This window comes from Lipophrys pholis (assembly GCF_963383615.2).
Source record: "Lipophrys pholis genome assembly, chromosome: 18".
Taxonomy (NCBI): domain Eukaryota; kingdom Metazoa; phylum Chordata; class Actinopteri; order Blenniiformes; family Blenniidae; genus Lipophrys; species Lipophrys pholis.
The window spans coordinates 18,362,910-18,382,722 of NC_137646.1; the positions used below are offsets into that span (position 1 = coordinate 18,362,910).

Sequence of the window (19,813 nt, forward strand, 5' to 3'; positions counted from 1 at the left end):
ACTTCAGGACTATTTCCACAATTGCAGCCTTTGTGGGTATTTAACTTTAATTAGAATCAATAAACCACCAATTTTCCCTTGGCCCACAAATGCAAAAAACCCAATCACGTATTTAATCCACTCTGAAGAAATATCACTAATTTCGAATGTTCATATTTGAAAACCGATGTTCCCTTGTGTTGAACTGTCAAAACAGGCTCATAATCCTTCTTATTCGAGTCCTACAAATTGCTTTAAAGTATAATTTTTTTCAGAATAGGGGAACATTGGTGAATCTGTACAATCATTGGGCACCAACATAACTGGAACTTATCCAACATCCAAACACAAAAAGGAGAACATTTCTTCATAAGTGGAATCCACCATTAGGCCCAGTGTGCGCTGTTTGAAAGTAGCATGCAACCGCTGTTAAAATAAACTCAGGGGGAAAAAAAAAAATAATCGCACGCAGTTTGATATAAAAGAGCAAACACTGGTGGTCGTAATGGTATTAATCATCGCTGATTTACAGTTTCACAGGATCTATTTTCTGCCTGTAAAATGACTTCATGAGACAGCAGAATGGAAAACCGATTGCTTTTATTGGAAATACAGGCTTTTGCTTCTATTAGCAATGTGTAGTATATTGAAGAACTACAACCAAATGCCTTGCATTTATCAATTACATGTTATGTGGTGAGGTTCAATATAAGTCTGAAGTGCAGTTTTCATTCACACTATAACAAACTGGATAAACTTCCACCATATATAGACTATGTTATGTATAGACATATATTCTGAATAATTGAAAAGGTTCATCATGAATAAATCACTGTGTTTAATACAAAACTAAGTTATGATTTTAAAGCCGACACAGGCTATATGCGTATAGAAACTGCAATATGCGACAACTCTCAAAATAAAAACTGCATCATGAAGCCAATTTACCATCACATGTATCCTGAAACATGAAAGTGTGAAAACACTCAAACATTGCACAGCACCTGAATCTATATTTACAGGCTGAAGGGCCGTGCAGCTAAGAGGTCATATCTCCGTGAGATATGAATAGCCACAAACGCCTCTTTCTCTCTGCGGGTCCTTCAGCAGCTCCAAAATCTATGAGGTCACCCTATGGGTGCCTGCCAAGCTGCCCAATCATTATTGCAGCTTAAGTACATTGAATTCCAATTTCATAGTGCTTACTCGAGAGTAGTGGAAAGCAATTTTGGGAGCACAATGAAATAAAGATTTTTATTATGAGCAATGTTGCAGCCTACTGTTTCAACATATTTTGATAAAATATGAGGCTTAGCCAGTGGTTCGTCTCCTCACATATTGCTGCTCAAGTGATTTCTGCAGATAAAGAGCTCAGAGCTGAAATTTTCACATTGAGCTTATACGGTCTTACCTTGCTTTTAATGCCCCTTTCTATGGTAATAGTAGTTATATTAAGTTTGCCGTAATGAAACTGGTGTGTAAAAGTGAATAATAAAGGTAATTTCTATAGCTTCGTTCACATGAATTGCTTTAAAGATCTCATCAAAGTTAAACATTTCTCGATTTCAACAAAGTTCAAAGTGGCGGTTAACTTCAGGCTGTAGTGTTACACTTTGGTTTCCAACCACCGTAACTCGTAAAAAGTAGACTGTTGTCATTAATAACACAAGCACACTATTTTCCCTGAAATGAATTGCCATCTTTCCTGTCTATATTATCACAAAGGGGAAAATACACATTTTATAGCTCCCTCCTTTGTGACGAGGGACCATTATCAATCCTGCTTTACAAAACTCCAACAGCAAACTGAACTAGTCTCAAGTGTGATATTCTACTATGTGCCATAAAGTCTCGCTAATCAAAGGAGTGAAAATGGTGGAGCATGAGCATTTCCCTTGTGGCCCATTCAGGATACTTATTTTTGTATATCCAATCATATACGTGTTGTGGTTATTTCACCTAAAAAGCATAGTTCAAGTAGTTCATTGAGTGGGAGATACACTCTGAAGTCCAATTTCCATCTATAAAATGTTGTCCTAACACTTAATTCTTTTCAGATTTACAGACCAAAAGACTTGATTCCGATTCTACTTTCGACACCTCGTTTTCCAAAAGCTATTGAGAGGCCAGAATAGATCTGGCTTAAATCAAACCTGTCACGTGGCACTTATTTAAATACTTGGGAATTTCAACACTGGAGTGGCACTTCATTATATTGCAAATGGTTGCTGCCATGCAAGGTTTTCCACCTTCATTGGGAGAATTCAGTGAGGAGGGAGTGAAATGCAGGATGAAACTCTCCCAACTGAGTCAGAGCGGGACTGTTTCACTTTGGAAAATTAAATCAGCACCTTTATATGCCATCATACAATGCATAGTGTAAAAAGGACCAGAAATACACACAAAATCACCATTTCTATCCAAGTCTACCAATGCTTTCTCACTGGAATTCTGTAAGAGGGCCTTTAAAAGACTGAGTCTACTATCCCACGATATGTGTTGTTTGCAGCAACTGTATGCATTGGGCATATATTTGCAAACAATAATATACACAATGTAATTCAGAAGTTGCCAAATATGCTAACTCATTTCAGGTTAATTGAAATGTGTCATTTAGTTTCATCAAGTTTGCCTTAATGAAAACTCATCCTTATCATTTATTATCATATATTAAATCATGATGTATTTCACATTCACATCTATTTTAAGAAGCTTGAAACCATTCCCCTTTAATTATAATCCAAACTATGACAACTACTTTCAGTTTCAGCTATAGGATTACACATTGTAGCCTAGTGGGAATCACTATTTTTGCAAGTGAGCTTACACTTCTCAGCAGATGAAGTATATAAAGTAAACTATAAAAAGTCAATAACGCCATGATTGCGTGACATTTTTGCACATATTTATCAGCCAATGTGAGATTAGTATAGAAACTTGCAAACCTAGATCACTGGACAGCATTCAACTTTAAGTGCACAGGCCTGAGATATATCTATGCAAAAACACCTCCAGGAGGAAATGCTACAGAGTGAGTCAATATCGTGTTCCAAAGGAAAAAAAAGAATTCAGTGTGATAACAAAAACTGTTTGTTTTTTTTATTTACAGTCCATCGACCCTGGTCAGCAGTTCACATGGGAGCACTCCAACCTGGAGGTGAACAAACCAAAGAACAGATATGCCAACGTGATTGCCTACGACCACTCCAGAGTCCTCCTCTCTGCTATTGACGGTATGCCGCCCACCAACGTCTTGCTTTCTTACTGCCGTATCGATTGCACAGATAGCCACTGCTCCAGTGTGTTTGAGACCTCCGCAGTGCAACCGCACTGGACATTCAAATTAGAATCCCACACATGCAAGCTGGGCAACACTTTTCTTTTAATAATTTAGGTGCTGGCAAAGAAAGAAAAGGCTTGAGAAAAAGAAAGACACTGTTGTTCAAAATGCTAAAGCAAACATTAGAATTTCACCTAACAGTGTTTTTTATTTATTTTCTTATTTATTTTACTGGCATCCACTTCTCGGACTTAATGTCAGGTTATTGTTCATCCTGAAACCCCGAGGTGCTATAAAGCCGTACCACTATCTGATGCACAGTTGATACTTTTAGAGCAGGGCAGTGAGCGCACCAGGAGATAAGTACACACGGTACAATACTCAAGTTTGTTACACTGGTTAAAAATCAGACACCTACACATTTTCTACAGAGTTGAACTTGACATAACTCACAGCATGCATAGTCTACTAGCACGGCGACTTGCCCACAGTGTTGTGGTAATCATATTTTCACATACTCATACATTTTCATCTGTGACCATTACAGAACCGACTTCACCCACATTGAACTTACACGGCACTCTGCGGCTTATATTTTGATGAAAGGCTATTTCGAAGCGGCTAGTTAAAGTGCCGACTGCTTCACCAGTTTATACTCAACGGCGCATCCACACGCAGCTATTAATTAACCATTTCCATTGAACTGCTCCCATGGAGGGAGAAGGAAAATAAACAAAGTAGTCAATGGATAATGTAACAAAAACGGAGAGATAAAGACTTCGCCCTTCCTTTGCCATCTCTCTGAAACAGCACACAGCTTGAGTGTTGATGGAACTCCATTAGGCGCGTGCATAAACACATCTGTACAATCGCATTGGCGCCTTTGTGCTGCAGAAAGTGAGTAGTTCTCAGCCAGGGGGACATGAGGGACTTCCTCTTTTCCCTTCTCAAGCTTAAACAAAGCCTTTTGGCAAGCAATGTGTCTATTGTTTACTTTGATGGAGTCCTTTGAATAAAAAGGGATTTGGGATTTGACATCGGAGTTTGAAGACAGAATTTACTGATGTACGGATGGATCAGCCGAATCTTTGGCAAACAGGCTCTCGCGGTGTATATGTGAGGACTATGTTTGTGTTGACATCACTGAATTTGCTCCACTTTTGTCAGCTGACAAAGCCTCTCAAGCCAAGTTAACAGCAACGTGAAGTCACACACGCTCACACACCAATGGTAGTTGTTTCACTTCCATTTGGAGCCATTTGGGGGTTCATCGTCTTGCCAAAGGACACTTCGACATACGGTCAGGGGCATCAAACCACCAACCTTGTGTTTGGAAGGCGATCCACCCCATGATGATTTTAAACCGGTTTAAGTTGTGAATCCCTGAAGCTATTCCCATCTTTAATTGAGCTGAATTAGGGATACGTTTCACTTTTTCAATATGGAATCTACTAGTTTTTTTCTGAAAATGATGTTTTGACAAAATTCCATCAGCTCCCTTGTCACATTAAAAAAACAGGAGTTCACTTTATTCCTCATTGATCTATATTTAGTGTGAAAGCTGTCACAAGATAAAGAAAATAGCTTTTCACCAACTTCCTGACTGACAAGGAGGTCACCTATTGAGAAAACCACACAAGGAATCTAATTTGAAAACGTTCTACCATCTGTTCTGTAATTATCACGTATGAATCGGAGAGAGTAAATTTGCTATGAATGTATTACTAGTACTTTTTGGAGAATGATCATCATCGTGGCTGCAGTGCTGTATCCTGAAAAATGTCAGTATTTTCTTTGAGATTCCTTTGCCTTTCTCTGGCGAGGGCTGAAAGCTGAGCAGCGCCGTAGCAATGTTTGTTTCTTAATGGCTGTATTGACAGAGAAAATGGCAGAATTTATACAAATCCTGAGTGACAGAAAGCATAAAGGCAAAATCCATTTGCGAATGTGCATTAAACAACTTGCCTCATTCTCATTAAACCACAGTAATGTCTCTTTTTTGCTTTTCTTTTCTTTCTTTTTTTCCTTTCAAATTGAAAACACACTGGGCTTAATTGTACTTATCCCTTGTCCATCACAGAAATGCACAGCCGCCTGGCTGTGTGGACAACTTCAACAGCAAAATGAGAGGGCGGGGGACAGTTTTAAAAAAAAAAAAAAGAGAGAGAAAAAAAAACGTGTGTGGGTTTGCGAATGCGTTCATAGTCCATTTTCTTTCCTTTTTGCTGTTGAATAAGTTACCTGGGAGTAAAAGGGAGTCTGGGGGAGGGGGGCAGTTGGAGTGAGGGGATTCTCTGAGACGTGGCGCCCATGCAGATGAGACTTATCTTGGTCGACCATGTGTGCACGAAGCCCCTAAACTGCCAGTCCTAAAGCATTGACTAGCTGTCAGCTCTGTCGCTTTCCCCTGGATTGGAAAAGGCTGCTGTGCCTTTCATATAATATAAGCAAAAGGAAGGAGGGGAGAGAAAGGAGGTGGGTGGGGGGGGGGGGGGGGTTGTTTTGCTAGTTTTGTGTTGGTTTGTTTTTCTCTATGTGAGAAGATAGACTTCTAAAGACCAAGCTTTATCTGCGAGTCAGTTGTAGATATGGAAAACAGAAAAAAAAAAAAAAAAAAAAAAACAACAGTTGATTTAAATGTGCTGTTGATAGCAAATACAAATCCGTTTGGACTGTAACACTGGTTCCAAAAGTGACTATTTTATTCTATATTTTTCAGCTGTACTGACATCCTTTCAAAAACAAGCAGGATAGCCTCACACAGTGTTATCTCAGCACTGTGTGGGGGGACAATCTGGCATTACCTCCATAAACACCAGGGAAAACAAAGACTTAGACCAACTTATAAAGCCTCAAATGCCTGTACTTTGTCAGATCTATTGGTTTTTTTTCCCCCACGCTATGTTTACTTGGGATATTATTTCTTTATCACCTATTGTCCTGCAGAAAAAGTTTTCTGAGCTGATTTAGTCTACTTTCATTCACTTTTTTTAGGCATCCCTGGAAGTGACTACATCAACGCCAACTACATAGACGGCTACAGGAAGCAGAATGCCTACATCGCTACACAAGGATCTCTGCCGGAGACGTTTGGTGAATTCTGGAGGATGATCTGGGAGCAGAGGAGCGCCGTCATTGTCATGATGACCAAACTGGAGGAACGGTCCAGGGTAAGAGACACAAATTCGTCCAACTAGATTCAGTTTAAGGACTAATTCAATCATCTTTGCACCCTTAGCCCCTTATCTCACTCGTCTTGTCGTCATTACAGAATACTTCATTAAGGCTTACTCACCCTCCCACGAGAAGCCAGGATGCATTCAGTTACCCATCGATACCCTCAGTCCCCACATACTGTTACTGCAGACTGAACTTACTTCCCCTTCTTACTGCTGAAGGGACTGGATTGCAATCTGTACTAAAAAGATAGTCGCGTGGCATTTCATCACAAATTCGATAGTCTTTTTAAGGCTGACATTTTTATTTTTTAGAGATATATCTCATTTCTTCCAAACCAACTATAAATTGTTGATAATCACAGAAGACAAGAACACATAAGCTGTGCTATATGCATCCAATTCTCCTAAATCCGGCACTGACAAAGTGTGATACAATATTAAAAATATTGTATCAGAGTACAGCAAAAATCACAGGGCCCATGATACAGGTGACAGACACAATTGAACAAGGAATAGTGCATACCTCCAACATTTATGTTTTAAATCATGAATTATAAGCAATTTTGGTCAGTTGTACATAATCTCCTTGAAGCACCCTTCCAAATAGCCACGGAGCTGAAAGACTATTTCCCAGTATTTTATTGCGTTTCCCTTAAGGGGTTAAACATCTTGCTGCGTTTGACTGGCTACATGAAACTTTACTCGGTCTCTATAAGCGAACAACTTTCACACTTACTGACTGATTTTAAGACCATAGTGGTAAAGTGTTAACATGAGTGCACACTCAATCTAGCTGCAGGTGTTACTCAGCATCCGTGCAGTTTCTAAAGGAAATAAGTTACTTAAATTTTATCTGCGACACAAACCATCTGCCAAGATGCTGTGACATTCCCCCCCCCACCCAGATCCTTCTATACCATCGTATTGTTTGACATTTGTAGTGCATAATGTATTTTTTGTTCTTGCAAACGGCTCATGTCTTTCATATTAATCAGTCATCTCATTCTCCGTCAAGCACTCAAGCTGTCTTTGTATGTTTTGCATATCTGAAGCTCCACTATTTGCGAGTAAACGCCATTATGAATCATTTCATTACTCCTTGCGTCACAAACACTTCATTGCTCTTTGTGTCAATGTTATAACAGCTGCCGAGGAAATGAAATTAGTGGATGGTACACTTGTTAGAGTTTGACGTGTTCCACACAGGTGTCCAAATGTCATATTATGCAACAGCCCACAGCAGCATGCATGCTTATAGTTCAGTTGTGTTTAACATGCCCCCGAATATCACATCAGTGTCACCGCATAACATGAAGAAAAACAATTAAATCAGAGCTCAGTTATTTCCTCCCCAATACCAATAGTGCTTCTCTGTGTCAGCTGAGCAGCAATGCTATAATGGAACAGTGTTTTATTGGCAGTTTACTGGGAAACAAAGCTGTAGATTCGAATAGCAATAACACTGAAACGATAATATGACTGGAAGCTGTGCTTACCTTTGTAATTATAGAGTATGTCAGGACAATTAATAGCACCGTTGGCTCTCCACAAATATCTCAGGCTGTTGCATTGATTAGAAAATCAAACCCAGTCAGCAGGAATGGAGGGAATTTGGACATTTATTTTACCATTGTTTGACTTTGTGGACCCGAGGTGCGGGGGCTCATTGTAAAGTGCCTTCATGCTTTGTGAACAAACACCAAATATAAAGAGGTATTAAAAACGACAGGAATGCACTAAGACTAATTTGTTCTCAGCATGAGGTTGCCGAGGCCGTTTTTGTTTTTTTCAATGTGATACTTGTCTCCGTTGCAGGTGAAATGTGATCAGTACTGGCCTACGAGAGGGACGGAGACATACGGTCTCATCCAGGTGACACTGCTGGACACAGTGGAGCTGGCCACGTACTGCGTCAGGACGTTTGCACTTTTTAAAGTAAGGAAATCGTCGTTTTATGGCTCCAAGCTTTTAACTTTACTGAAGCTATAAAACATTTCATTGGAGTTGGGGTGTTCACCAACCTTTTTTCTGTTCCTCTACTCAGAATGGCTCCAGTGAGAAAAGAGAGGTGAGGCAGTTCCAGTTCACAGCGTGGCCGGACCATGGGGTACCAGAGCACCCCACCCCGTTCCTTGCCTTCCTCAGACGGGTGAAGGCCTGCAATCCTCCAGACGCAGGACCCATGGTGGTACACTGCAGGTAAGAGACCACAACAACCAGCTGCAAATGAAAAACAAAAAAATACAGGGATTTGGTATCACTAAATAATCACTTATCCTGTCATTCCGAATAAAACTAGCATGTCTTATAATCGTCACACGTTCAGTTGATCAGAAGTACTTTTTGTTTTTGAGAATGTCCCTACTTTGCTTTATAATGGCCGAGATAGTCTTGCTGTGAGCCATTTCAGTATGAAGTACATTATTAGTGGATAGAAAAACATGAGTCATATGATATATTATACTTACTCTGCCTATTTTTAAATGCCCCTATCTAAATTGAAAAAAACAAAAACTCAGCAATAAGTGTATTGAACAAAAGTGCATGAACATACAAAAATGTCACAAGTGGCAAAATTACTCTTTTTTTTTTTTTTACCCAATAGTCCAGATATAATATAAAGTAAAAGATGCACTAACTTTTTTTTCTTCAGCAGAAGTTACAATATGTACAGGTTCTGACATGTCCTCATGTCCTCAAGTAAACTAAAATATTCCCTTTATACCCGCTGCCTTTTAAAGCATCTTGAACATCATAACTACTTTTGATTCAAGATTATGTGGAAGCACCATCTTAAATCATTAGCAATGACACTGATTCAGCTCGTAAGAAAACTGCTCAGAACCTGACTTGACTTTTCATGACACTGAGTTTCATTCAAAACATTTATTCTTTGTATTGAAACAGTTTGAAAAATGTGAGTTACACTATAATAATGTAGTGTGTTATAATACTTGACAAATCATTGAATTATACATTAAAAAATAATAATGTGAACTTGTGCAAAGCCCCGTGATGGCCTAGTGACCCGTCTGTAATCTGCCCGGTCTTCAACTGGGATTTGCTCCCAGGCCTGTTAATATGTTAGATAATAATAGGTCGGAATGGACTGCTGCAAACAAACGCACATTATACAATGTACTCCATGTCAGATTAGTGAAACCTGATAAGATTTGATACAGAAGAAAAAATATCAGAAGGAATAGATTAGATGGAAGATAAATAAACTATGGCCCACTGTAGTCCAAACAAATCAGCCCAGTGGCTTCCACAGAAAGCACTTTAAATCACACAGTATTTTCAACATCGCAGCACCAAGAGTCCCAGTGTCATTGCCCTCAGCTAACTTAAACATTTCCACCCACACAGTGACACGCAGACCTGTCGGATTCCTCGCTACACCACTAACATGTCGCACATAAGCAGCCCACAAGTCCTCGATTCATCCCTTGGGTTATTGCATCTGAAACAAATAACTTTCACGCCAACTTCACTTCCCTCAGCTACATAAGCGGCCAGACTCCCAACAGAGAGCGCAAAGATATAACGCAGACTTCTGGCTTCTCTTAACTCAGGCAGTCATCAGAGGCTCTGCACAGAGGAAGTGACAGAAGGAGGAAAGAAAGAGCAGGAAAAAAAAAAAAAAGATTAAGCAGCAGTGGAAGTGAGTGTAACAGATAAACTTTTGTCAGAAAGCAACAAAAAAGGGAAGAGGGATTACTGAAGAATTAGAATTACCACATGCTGATGTTAATTAGTGCTAGTTGGCCAATCGCTTTAAATTGAAAACCCTGGCTTTCCACAATGAGGCAGAATGCAGGAATTAATGTCACTGTGCAGATGGGAGATTTTAATTCCTCCGGCTCTCTATCTGATACAGTCATGTCCAAGCTCCAAATCCTTTTTAACTTGTCCTAACTTCATGTCTGACCACAATTTTTAGCAGAATAATCTTTGGTGCACATCAGTATAATAACAGTAGTAGTATTTAATGGTTTAACTGTTATTAAATCGAACTGAATTTCATTTTGCTGTAGGTTTTAGAGCACAAGAGACAGGCTGGTATGGAAACTAAAGAAAGAAAGAAAAACCCTACCCTACACTGACAGTGCAGCACCGTCTCTGGAATAGTTGCCTGATTAGTTGGTGCACTAAAAATTGTTGCTTACATGGATCCATGTGTGAAGGCGCCGTATGCAAAGACCAAAAACAAGCAATCAAGGGCTTTTGATACCGAGGCATGAATGGCAGCTTAGGAGGAACTCTCTCTTTGTTTAAATCCACTGCACATGATTTTGCCTTTCTGTTAATGTCTGATTAGCTACATGTTCATTTGTATAATTGTCGCTATGCTCTGTACAACATGTAATGTGCACATCCCCACCTACGGCTTTAATTCATAGATGCGCAACAAGTCTGTGATTAACAGTGTTAAACAAAGAGACTGCCAAAGATGTCCATAAATGATACCTCCAATGTATAAAGTGTGCCAAGATATTTTCACAAAAACTCATTCTGTGCAGCACATACTTATGCAACACCATTAATATGGGTTTAGTGGGTGGCTAATGCATCCCCCACAGGAGTGTTTAAGAATATCAATCAAACTGCATTAATGTGTTTGCCTCTGTGGAGCTAACACTTGTCACAAGGTAACGTCTGGTGATATCCTCCTCCGGGGACGTTACAGCATGGTCCCTGCCCTCCTGGTTCCTTCGGTTTCCACTTACCCACAGGTCAGGAAATGTTTCCCTCTCATAGCTGAAGGGCTACCCATGCCCCAAGAGATCAAAGGAGAGGTGAAAAGGACAAAATTGAATGTCATGGCAATGAGTTCCCAGTGACTCGGATGGCAAACGTTTCAGAGAACAGCCCAAAGTTGACCATTCTTGTGGTAGCCAGGACAAGAACAATTATGAATAGATGTTGTGGATTTTGGTGGCTTTCAAATATTGTCTAAACATAGACGGCAGAGAACATGATGGCACTATAGTTTGGTTTTGGGTAGAGCCACAAAAAAAGCCAATCAGAAGAAAGTGTCATTGATAGCCGTTTGCTGTAAAATACTAAATATTTTAAATTGATATCTGATAATATGGGTTTGAAACATTCAGAAGTAACTGCACATTATCAACAGAAAGAAAGAAACCACAACCATGATGTCTTCTCAGATGTGTCAAACATGTTGGGAATATGTTGGCAAGGCAACAAAATGTATCTCTTTTAATATTGCAATTCCACTTTAGACCCATGATGGCGAACGGAAAGAAAGAAGTCTAACAGGGTGCCTGTCTGTGACTGTTACTTGTAGTTCCAAAAGAGAACCAGCGAAGACCAAAACTCTCAGCTTAAATGTGAATATTCATTTCATTCACTATTTAACTGCAACACTACAGTATAATCACAAACAAATAAAAGTGGAATTGCTTCGATCTGAACTTTTCGATCCCTGAAGTTAGACACAGACGATACTTATTGGGACTTCAAACCACACAAAATGCAATCTTTATTTTATTTATTTATTTATTTATTTTGCCAGGGCAGCTGTGGCTAAGTCAATTGAGTGTTTGTCTTCTAACACAAAAGGTGGCCATTTAACCCGTCCTGCCTCTGTCCTTGGACACGAGGTCTGAACCCTGTGTTAGTCATAATGGTGTGTGAGCGCCTTGCATGACAGCCATCCCCATTGCTGTGTGAATATACAAATGACTCTGTAAAAGAATGGCAGTAAACATGGTAGACAAACTTTAAGCAGTAAAAAGTCCTATGTAATAAAGCAAATTTACAAACGGTATCTTCTTTAGGGCATTAAGACAACTAGGAAAGTCATCCTAATTCTAAAATACATTTTCTCCCCCACCATCGACCGAACACCAGAAGAAGTTACAGCAATGATGGATTTTAGCTCATTTCATAAAGACCAGTCAGTAATAGGTTGCATATGACATACTAAAATGATTATTGACAGCATTAATAGCAATGCAGGATCATGGTGAGTTTCAATTTGTGCGAGTGTGTGTGCGTTTTGGGGGCGGCGCGGTGAAATACTGACAGGTTAGCTGACAGCTCGAGATTTTGTAACAATACATATGTAATTGCTTTCACTGCTGCCCTTGCTTCATCTTCACGGGACTTTTTGCAGCTGTATTTTACACTGCACTCTCTCTCCCATCCCCAATTCCCTAAACTCCTGGAAAGCATATTAGCCTGACACTTAATGTGTGTCGACGTCCAAAGCAGCTGGTTTTGACTGGCTGAAAAGGCAGTGTCAGGTCATTAGTGCAGTCGGTCTGCAGGCTCTCCTTCAATTGCCAAATGTACTGACAGCTTTCTGCACCAGCTCACCACACATACACACACACACACACACATACATACAACTTGTCAATAAAGGAATATTACACAAGTTCCAAGCATTTCCTGGTCTTGCGTTGAAAAAAAAATGTTTCAGATATATTCCTGTGCACAGTTTTCGATTAAACTGACTTGAGACGTACACAACTGTGAGATAACTGGCAGCATCTCAAGCTGCACAACACATGCCTGCCTGCCTCCCTCCCTCCCTCGTTCTTCATCTACCTCCGTCTCCGTCTCTCCACCTCTGTGTTGTCACTCTTGTCACTTACTCTCTTGCAGGTCATCACTCTCCCACATTCAGGTCTGCACTGTAAAATGTTTTCAGATTGGAAACAGCTGGGGCGAAGGGCGAAATCTGCCTTCAGTTTCTGTATCCTACCCCCCACGCGCCCAGGGGCCGAGGTGTTCTCAGACCTGGAAGTGATTCATTCTTCAAACATCCCAGAGACACGTTCACATTTCTTTTCGTCCCAATTCTCTCTTTAACTCACATGTTCTTTTTTTTTTTAAGCACCCTGCAGCTGTGGGGAGTTTTGTTACCGAAAAGAAAGGGGGGGGGGAAAAAAAGAACACAGGAGTAACATAAAAGTTCAGCCTCATTCAGCCATTTTGAAAGTGATCATTAGATCATTTGCTAAAGCCAATGACTCCCGTACGTGTCTTTATTCCATCTCCAGCACAGCTCCAATGCTGCATGCCACATTAAGCAGACTTGGCCCCCAGGGACAAACTTTACTCCCTCTTGAGTTTTCCTTCTCACCCTTTCCCTGTTCCCCGGAGCAAATGAAAAACAAATGCTTCATCAGGAGGAGGAGGCACGAGAGCACTGCTCACACCTCGTAGGCATGTCAGCTTAATGAATTGAATAACCTATTTACTTTGGAGTGCCAAGTGCAAGGACTTGTCTTGTCAATGCTGAGCTTGGCGGGAGGTGGGAGGAGAGCTCACGAACAAGATTTAACGCCGTCCTGTCGCCCTACGGTAAATAAATTGTCATCAGAAAACATCTTCTATGCTGAGCCACGCGCTATTAAAACATGTAATGGTGCAGGGGTGAGCGTTTCTAAATCGTCAGCAGTCTGCAGAAGGTGCTATATTTATACAGCATGTCTCAAGCTGGCCCGCAAGGAGAGGTCAAAGTGAAACAGTAAAACATTTTCCCTATTTGGCGGAGAGATTATTTTCTTTTCTTTTTACCCACCTGAGCATGTTCCACACTAATGTAAAAATGTGAATTCTAATGAAGAGACAAGCCTTTCAGTGCCTCTTCTAAAGCTCTCACACCATTTAGGTGCACCGTGCTAATCTAATGGCATTAATTGTCCTCAGCTGCATTTCTGAGAAGTTACCCAACACATTAACAAAGCCGTCAAAAAATGTCCCCTCAAATTTGCGTTTCGGAATTCAGATTTGTGTTTTGATTTGCTGTAGTGCCACTTTCTGGTGCGAGATTGAATGTTGCCGTTGCGCAAGCGATTAGTCCTGATCAGGTTGAGAGCACAGTTGGGGTCCGGAGGGGGAGAGACTAGATTGCAACGCCAGCGATGAGCTCTCTGAAGGCTGAGTGCCAAGCCCTCTTCTCCACACAGCGCCACTTCAGATTTAATTACACTTCAAGCCAAATCGTCCATCATGCAGTGGCAAACTTGGCATTGAGACTTCACCTTTTGGCCTCCTCGCTTTGAGAAAGAAACTTTTGCAGGCTTCCTCTTCCTCTGCCCTTCGTACCTGTGTCTAAAGGTCACAGTCAGACAGCATATGAATCACAAACTTTAATGAAAATATCTTCATGAAACAACTGTTCCTCTTTGTCTCGTTTGTGCCAATAGTGCTGGGGTGGGACGCACGGGTTGCTTCATCGTGATTGATGCCATGATGGAGCGGATCAAGCACGAGAAGACGGCGGACATCTACGGGCACGTAACGCTAATGCGTGCTCAGCGCAACTACATGGTGCAGACGGAGGACCAGTACGTCTTCATACACGACGCGCTCTTGGAGGCCGTCAACTGCGGCACCACCGAAGTGCCAGCCAGAAACCTATACGCCTACATCCAGAAACTGACCCAGATAGAGGGTGGCGAGAATGTCACGGGCATGGAACTTGAGTTCAAGGTAGGCAAAGTGTTACTGTAGCATGAAAGGGACTGATTGACTCGGGTTATAACAATGTCATCTCAATAGTTTCCTAATAACAGCGTGTCATAATAGCATCCAAAGTCATCTGCAGGGCCCGATGTCATTGACTGGACATTCTCACCATAACTCCCAGACTTCCAGTTCCCATTTGGCTCACTAGACAACATGGGGCCTGTGGTTTCTTCTCCATTACCGTTTTCTGACTTGCTTGTGTAACTTAGCATATGATGAATTACCCCCCCGCAATTTCCTGGTTTTCCCTTGTATTGCGTCCTTCCCTGTGTAACAGCGGTCTTGGTTTACAAAGAAAAGGGCAAAAACATTGGTTTTCCCCACCACAGAACAGTTGCTGGGGAGACTTGAGCAACATACACCAAATCTATGATGAATTGCAACAAAAACATCTCGCCCTGTGCAGCCTGTTTTAAGTCTGTATTGCCTTGCATGTGCCATTGCATATGCTTTCTCTCGGTATGATGGATGTTGATTTCAACAAGAGACGGTCAACAGGTTAGATAGCACTGTAATTCTGTCGACTGAAAGCTCTTATATGGACCTATTTTTTTCTCTCTTTTCATCAGTTAAATATGCTATGCTAAGAAATATGTTCTTTGAATATGGTGGGTTGAAGTGAAGATAATGTATAGGAATCACATCAAAGTGATTATCAGCTTGTAACATTTTGCAAACTACTCCACTCTCCAGACACGCAATTGTTCCCACTAAGATTTTTATCACACCCGAGCTGACACTGGAATAATCAAAATATCCTTTTTTCTTTCTCCTTTGCCATGCAGCGTTTAGCCAACACTAAAGCCCATACATCACGATTCATCAGTGCCAATCTCCCCTGCAACAAGTTCAAGAACCGCCTTGTTAACATAATGCCATACGAGTCCACACGAGTGTGTCTTCAGCCCATTCGAGGAGTTGAGGGCTCTGATTACATCAATGCCAGTTTCATTGATGGATACAGGTAAGTGTTTGAAACTCCTGCAAACAAACAATCAAATGGTGCAGCAGATTACGGCAAAGTGCATTTCTCAATTTAACATTGCAGCTGTGCAATCAGCTGCTTCATTCAAAACGAAAGTGCTTACGTTTTTGCTGAGTCATTGCATATATGATTGTATATTTACATTGGAGCAGCTCACAGTGAATTTTACATGCTTTTCAATTTTGACTGCGTCATAACTTGCATTCTTTTATCCTATGATTAATACCCACAGGCAACAAAAAGCTTATATTGCAACACAGGGACCACTGGCAGAGACCACGGAGGACTTCTGGAGAATGCTCTGGGAGCATAACTCCACTATTGTCGTTATGCTCACCAAGCTCAGAGAAATGGGCAGGGTATGCGTGCACTTATACGCCCATTGTTTGGATTTGGCACCCCTGTATGAAATACCGTACCCAGAATCAGGGATTGAGAATACAGCAAATACAGTGTGAAGAAAAAAGGCAACATTTCTGGGAATGTACACAATGAGGATTGTCTGTGAAGAGAACGCTGCTGCTCATTGTGGTATTCTATTTTTGCTCCCTACAGGAAAAATGCCACCAGTACTGGCCTGCAGAGAGGTCGGCCAGATACCAGTACTTTGTGGTGGACCCCATGGCCGAGTATAACATGCCCCAGTATATCCTGCGTGAGTTCAAAGTGACTGATGCCAGGGTAAGTGGACCTTGTTTTACAAAACACCATTGAAAGATCAACACTCGGCATTGTGGGAATGGAGATCTAAATTCAGCGCTGTTGTTTACAGTTCGTCCTCGAGGTATTTTTACAATCCCGAGTTGTGACTTTCCTCTGAGCCCTGGTGGACACTTAGTAGGTCACTAAGGGGTCACCGACAAATTAAGTCTGGTGGGTTCACCCGTGCAAAAAATATCTAGTGAGTTCTCGATCACACAGCTGGTATCTCGGCATCTAAAATCCCACAATTCAATATATTAATGACATGATTTTATTGACCAAGAAAGGAGATTTGAATAATATTTTATATACTAGGTGGTGAACACTAGCATAATTTAATTGCTCAAGTCATTAGCTCAGAATTTTGGAAAGGAGTCAAATATTTGTTTATACCAAACTATTGCCTTGAGTGAAACAGAAGCATAAATATAAATTTGTGGGAAATATGACACATGTCAATGTTGTGGGGGGGGAAAAAAACAAAAAAACAACAAAAGTGGTCCCGGCAGCACGAGCTGCCAGAGTTTTTAATTCCATCAAAGGCTTATAACAGATAAATGACACAGGCTCCCTCCTTTGTAGAGCATGTTACACCGACTCGTCAATGGGATTGCTTTCCTTATCAAGGGGATACAACATCACTTAAGTAATGCACACCCTCAAAGTCGATTCTGTGAGCACCCTGTCAGAGGGAGCACATCAAAGGAATGAGCAACTTTAGTGTTTATGTTGAATACGCTGAGGTGAAACGACAGGCATCTCTCATAACAGAACCCTCTCTGACGCTTTAAACTTGGCGCCTTCGCCGGAGTATATTTTACGATGGAGAGCGTCATGGACTTAGATGTGACAATGCCTCCGAGTGTTTTTCTATTTTAGCCTCTGTTTTCATTATCACCCTCCCAAGATTTCATGAGTCAAGTTGTTTTTTTTTTGCTCGTCTTCTCCCATGCTGTGCTAACAGGACGGACAGTCACGGACAGTAAGGCAGTTTCAGTTCACGGACTGGCCTGAACAAGGAGTGCCAAAATCGGGAGAGGGTTTCATCGATTTCATCGGCCAAGTACATAAAACAAAAGAGCAGTTCGGCCAAGATGGTCCGATCTCAGTCCACTGTAGGTGAGTGACCAACCAACGCTCCATTTCCTTTTGACTATTTGTCATGAATTTTGGCACAAGAATCCTTATTCCTCAAATCTAAATGTTGGTCATCCAGAGCTTTGATTTTTGACTAAATCGCTGCAAAAATAACAAATTCTCCATCTCAGCTGTATCTTATGATTAATCCAGCATGTTATCACATTCAAGAGTCCACTTTTCTAATGACCTGCTCTTAGATCTCAGCGCGTTCCTGCCCCAAACCCAGGTGAAAGCTTCATCATTAGTTTAAAAAAAAACAAAAAAAAACACTAACAGTACCGCTGTGGAAAAGGGTTTTCAGTTACCTTATCAATCAGGAGTCTCAAACTCCAGACCCACAGGCCATTCCACACACCCTGAAACTTCTAGGCCATGTCAACAATATGATACAGTGTCATTTATGTACTTTTTCCTCATCTTATTTGTGATTAAAAAAAAAAAGTACTACAAGAAATGTTTGTCCATTTGATTGTATACATAGTAACTACTTTTAGAATCTTATAGTTCTGCCGGCTGACTATTGACCTCTGTGCCCTCTGGATCTCTCCCGTACAGCGCGGGTGTTGGTAGAACTGGTGTTTTCATCACCCTCAGCATCGTCTTGGAACGAATGAGATACGAAGGCGTAGTAGACATCTTTCAGACAGTGAAAATGTTACGGACACAAAGACCAGCTATGGTGCAGACAGAGGTGAGGTGTTCTCATTTCTTTAGTTTCCACCACAAAACCCTTTGCTGCAGGTATTGGTGCAGCCAGAGACGACATACTGATTCAGCTGCTGTGTTACTAATTAAATAGTTTCACATCCCTAAAAGGTCTGGTAGATTTCCGAGCATCCTCCAGAGCCAAACAGATTAACTAAAGCAGGCTCCAGTTAAAGACTATGATTAATTTAGTAGCTGAATGAGTCTGAGCAAGACGTGTCTGTACTCCGCTGCAATCTCATCTCATCTTTCCAGTATGACTACGCAGTATTTTTCAGCACAATTTGACAATGAATTTTCATGGGTTTTTGAAAAAAAGTTGATCAAATCAGCAATATTGTTCTGGTTTCATGGAAAAGACAGCTCCTAACGTCTATGTGCTTTTGGTATTTTTACAAGACAATGAAAGACCTGAAGGAGAGTTGAAGATTCATGTTAACCATCTCTAAAAAGCTGAAGTATTCTCTTCTTTGTTTCCAGGATCAATACCAGTTCTGCTACAGAGCTGGCTTGGAGTACTTGGGAAGCTTTGATCACTATGCAACGTAAAAGACCCAGTATTGGAAGATAAAAGCAGAGGGCCGTTTGGAAAAAGAAATCCCAGTGAGCCTCTCTTCTGAGCCATAAATTCCTGCTTGAGAAAGTACTCCTTAACTCCTTGCTAACAACTCATTAAGTGTTGGATGTGTGACATGACTTGTCAAAAAATGAAAAAGATGATTCCCGGAGGACCAAGTATTTCCCAACCCCAATAAAACCTTGCCTTGACACAAAGCGTGAGGGAATCCTGACTGTTGAAGCGTCGTACGGAATTACGTTTTCTCTTGCTTCAAGGATTCATTTTGGGGCTCATAAAACTGAATGAAACCAACACAACAAAAAAGTAAATGAACAATAAATGACATCGTCTGAAATGCATCAGTGATTATGAACCATTACGAGAGGTATCGGAGGCACACAGAATTGCGGGAGAATTAAAAAAAAAAAAAAAGAGGGGGGGGGAAAAAACTCAATGCACATTGTAAAGAAGAAAAAAAATCTGTTTCACAATCAAGTACACACAGACGACCCATCGCAAAAGAAGAAGACAATGCTTGGTCCACAACAGCAGGACAGACTTAAAGTAATAATGAATAAATACCCCTTTCTCCTGTCACAATGTTCATCATCTAAATTTGGGGGGGGGGAAACGGGGAGAGTTCAAATGATCTATTAAATAAATGAAAATTATTGATTTAGTTTTTTAGTACTTTATTATACAGCTGATGTGCTTTTTTTGAACTGTGTGAATTTCCTTTTTTTACACAAACTTATCGCTTGGAAAAAAGTGATGAA

At 40.8% G+C, this 19,813-nt stretch overlaps 1 protein-coding gene across 3 annotated transcripts in view; it reads left to right on the plus strand.

The window, feature by feature from the left end:
• Positions 1-19,501, plus strand: part of LOC308123995 (receptor-type tyrosine-protein phosphatase delta) — a 128,047-nt gene extending 108,546 nt beyond the window's left edge. For all 3 annotated transcript variants that reach the window (XM_080486750.1, XM_080486751.1, XM_080486752.1), the window contains 11 exons: positions 3,089-3,212; positions 6,254-6,429; positions 8,254-8,373; positions 8,483-8,637; positions 14,625-14,910; positions 15,732-15,910; positions 16,164-16,290; positions 16,487-16,612; positions 17,598-17,752; positions 18,329-18,464; positions 18,959-19,501. In XM_080486750.1, coding sequence (XP_080342876.1) covers positions 3,089-3,212; positions 6,254-6,429; positions 8,254-8,373; positions 8,483-8,637; positions 14,625-14,910; positions 15,732-15,910; positions 16,164-16,290; positions 16,487-16,612; positions 17,598-17,752; positions 18,329-18,464; positions 18,959-19,027 — 1,653 coding nt within the window. In that variant the 3' untranslated portion in view covers positions 19,028-19,501. The remainder of the gene's footprint in view (positions 1-3,088; positions 3,213-6,253; positions 6,430-8,253; positions 8,374-8,482; positions 8,638-14,624; positions 14,911-15,731; positions 15,911-16,163; positions 16,291-16,486; positions 16,613-17,597; positions 17,753-18,328; positions 18,465-18,958) is intronic.
• The last annotated feature ends 312 nt before the right edge of the window (positions 19,502-19,813 follow it).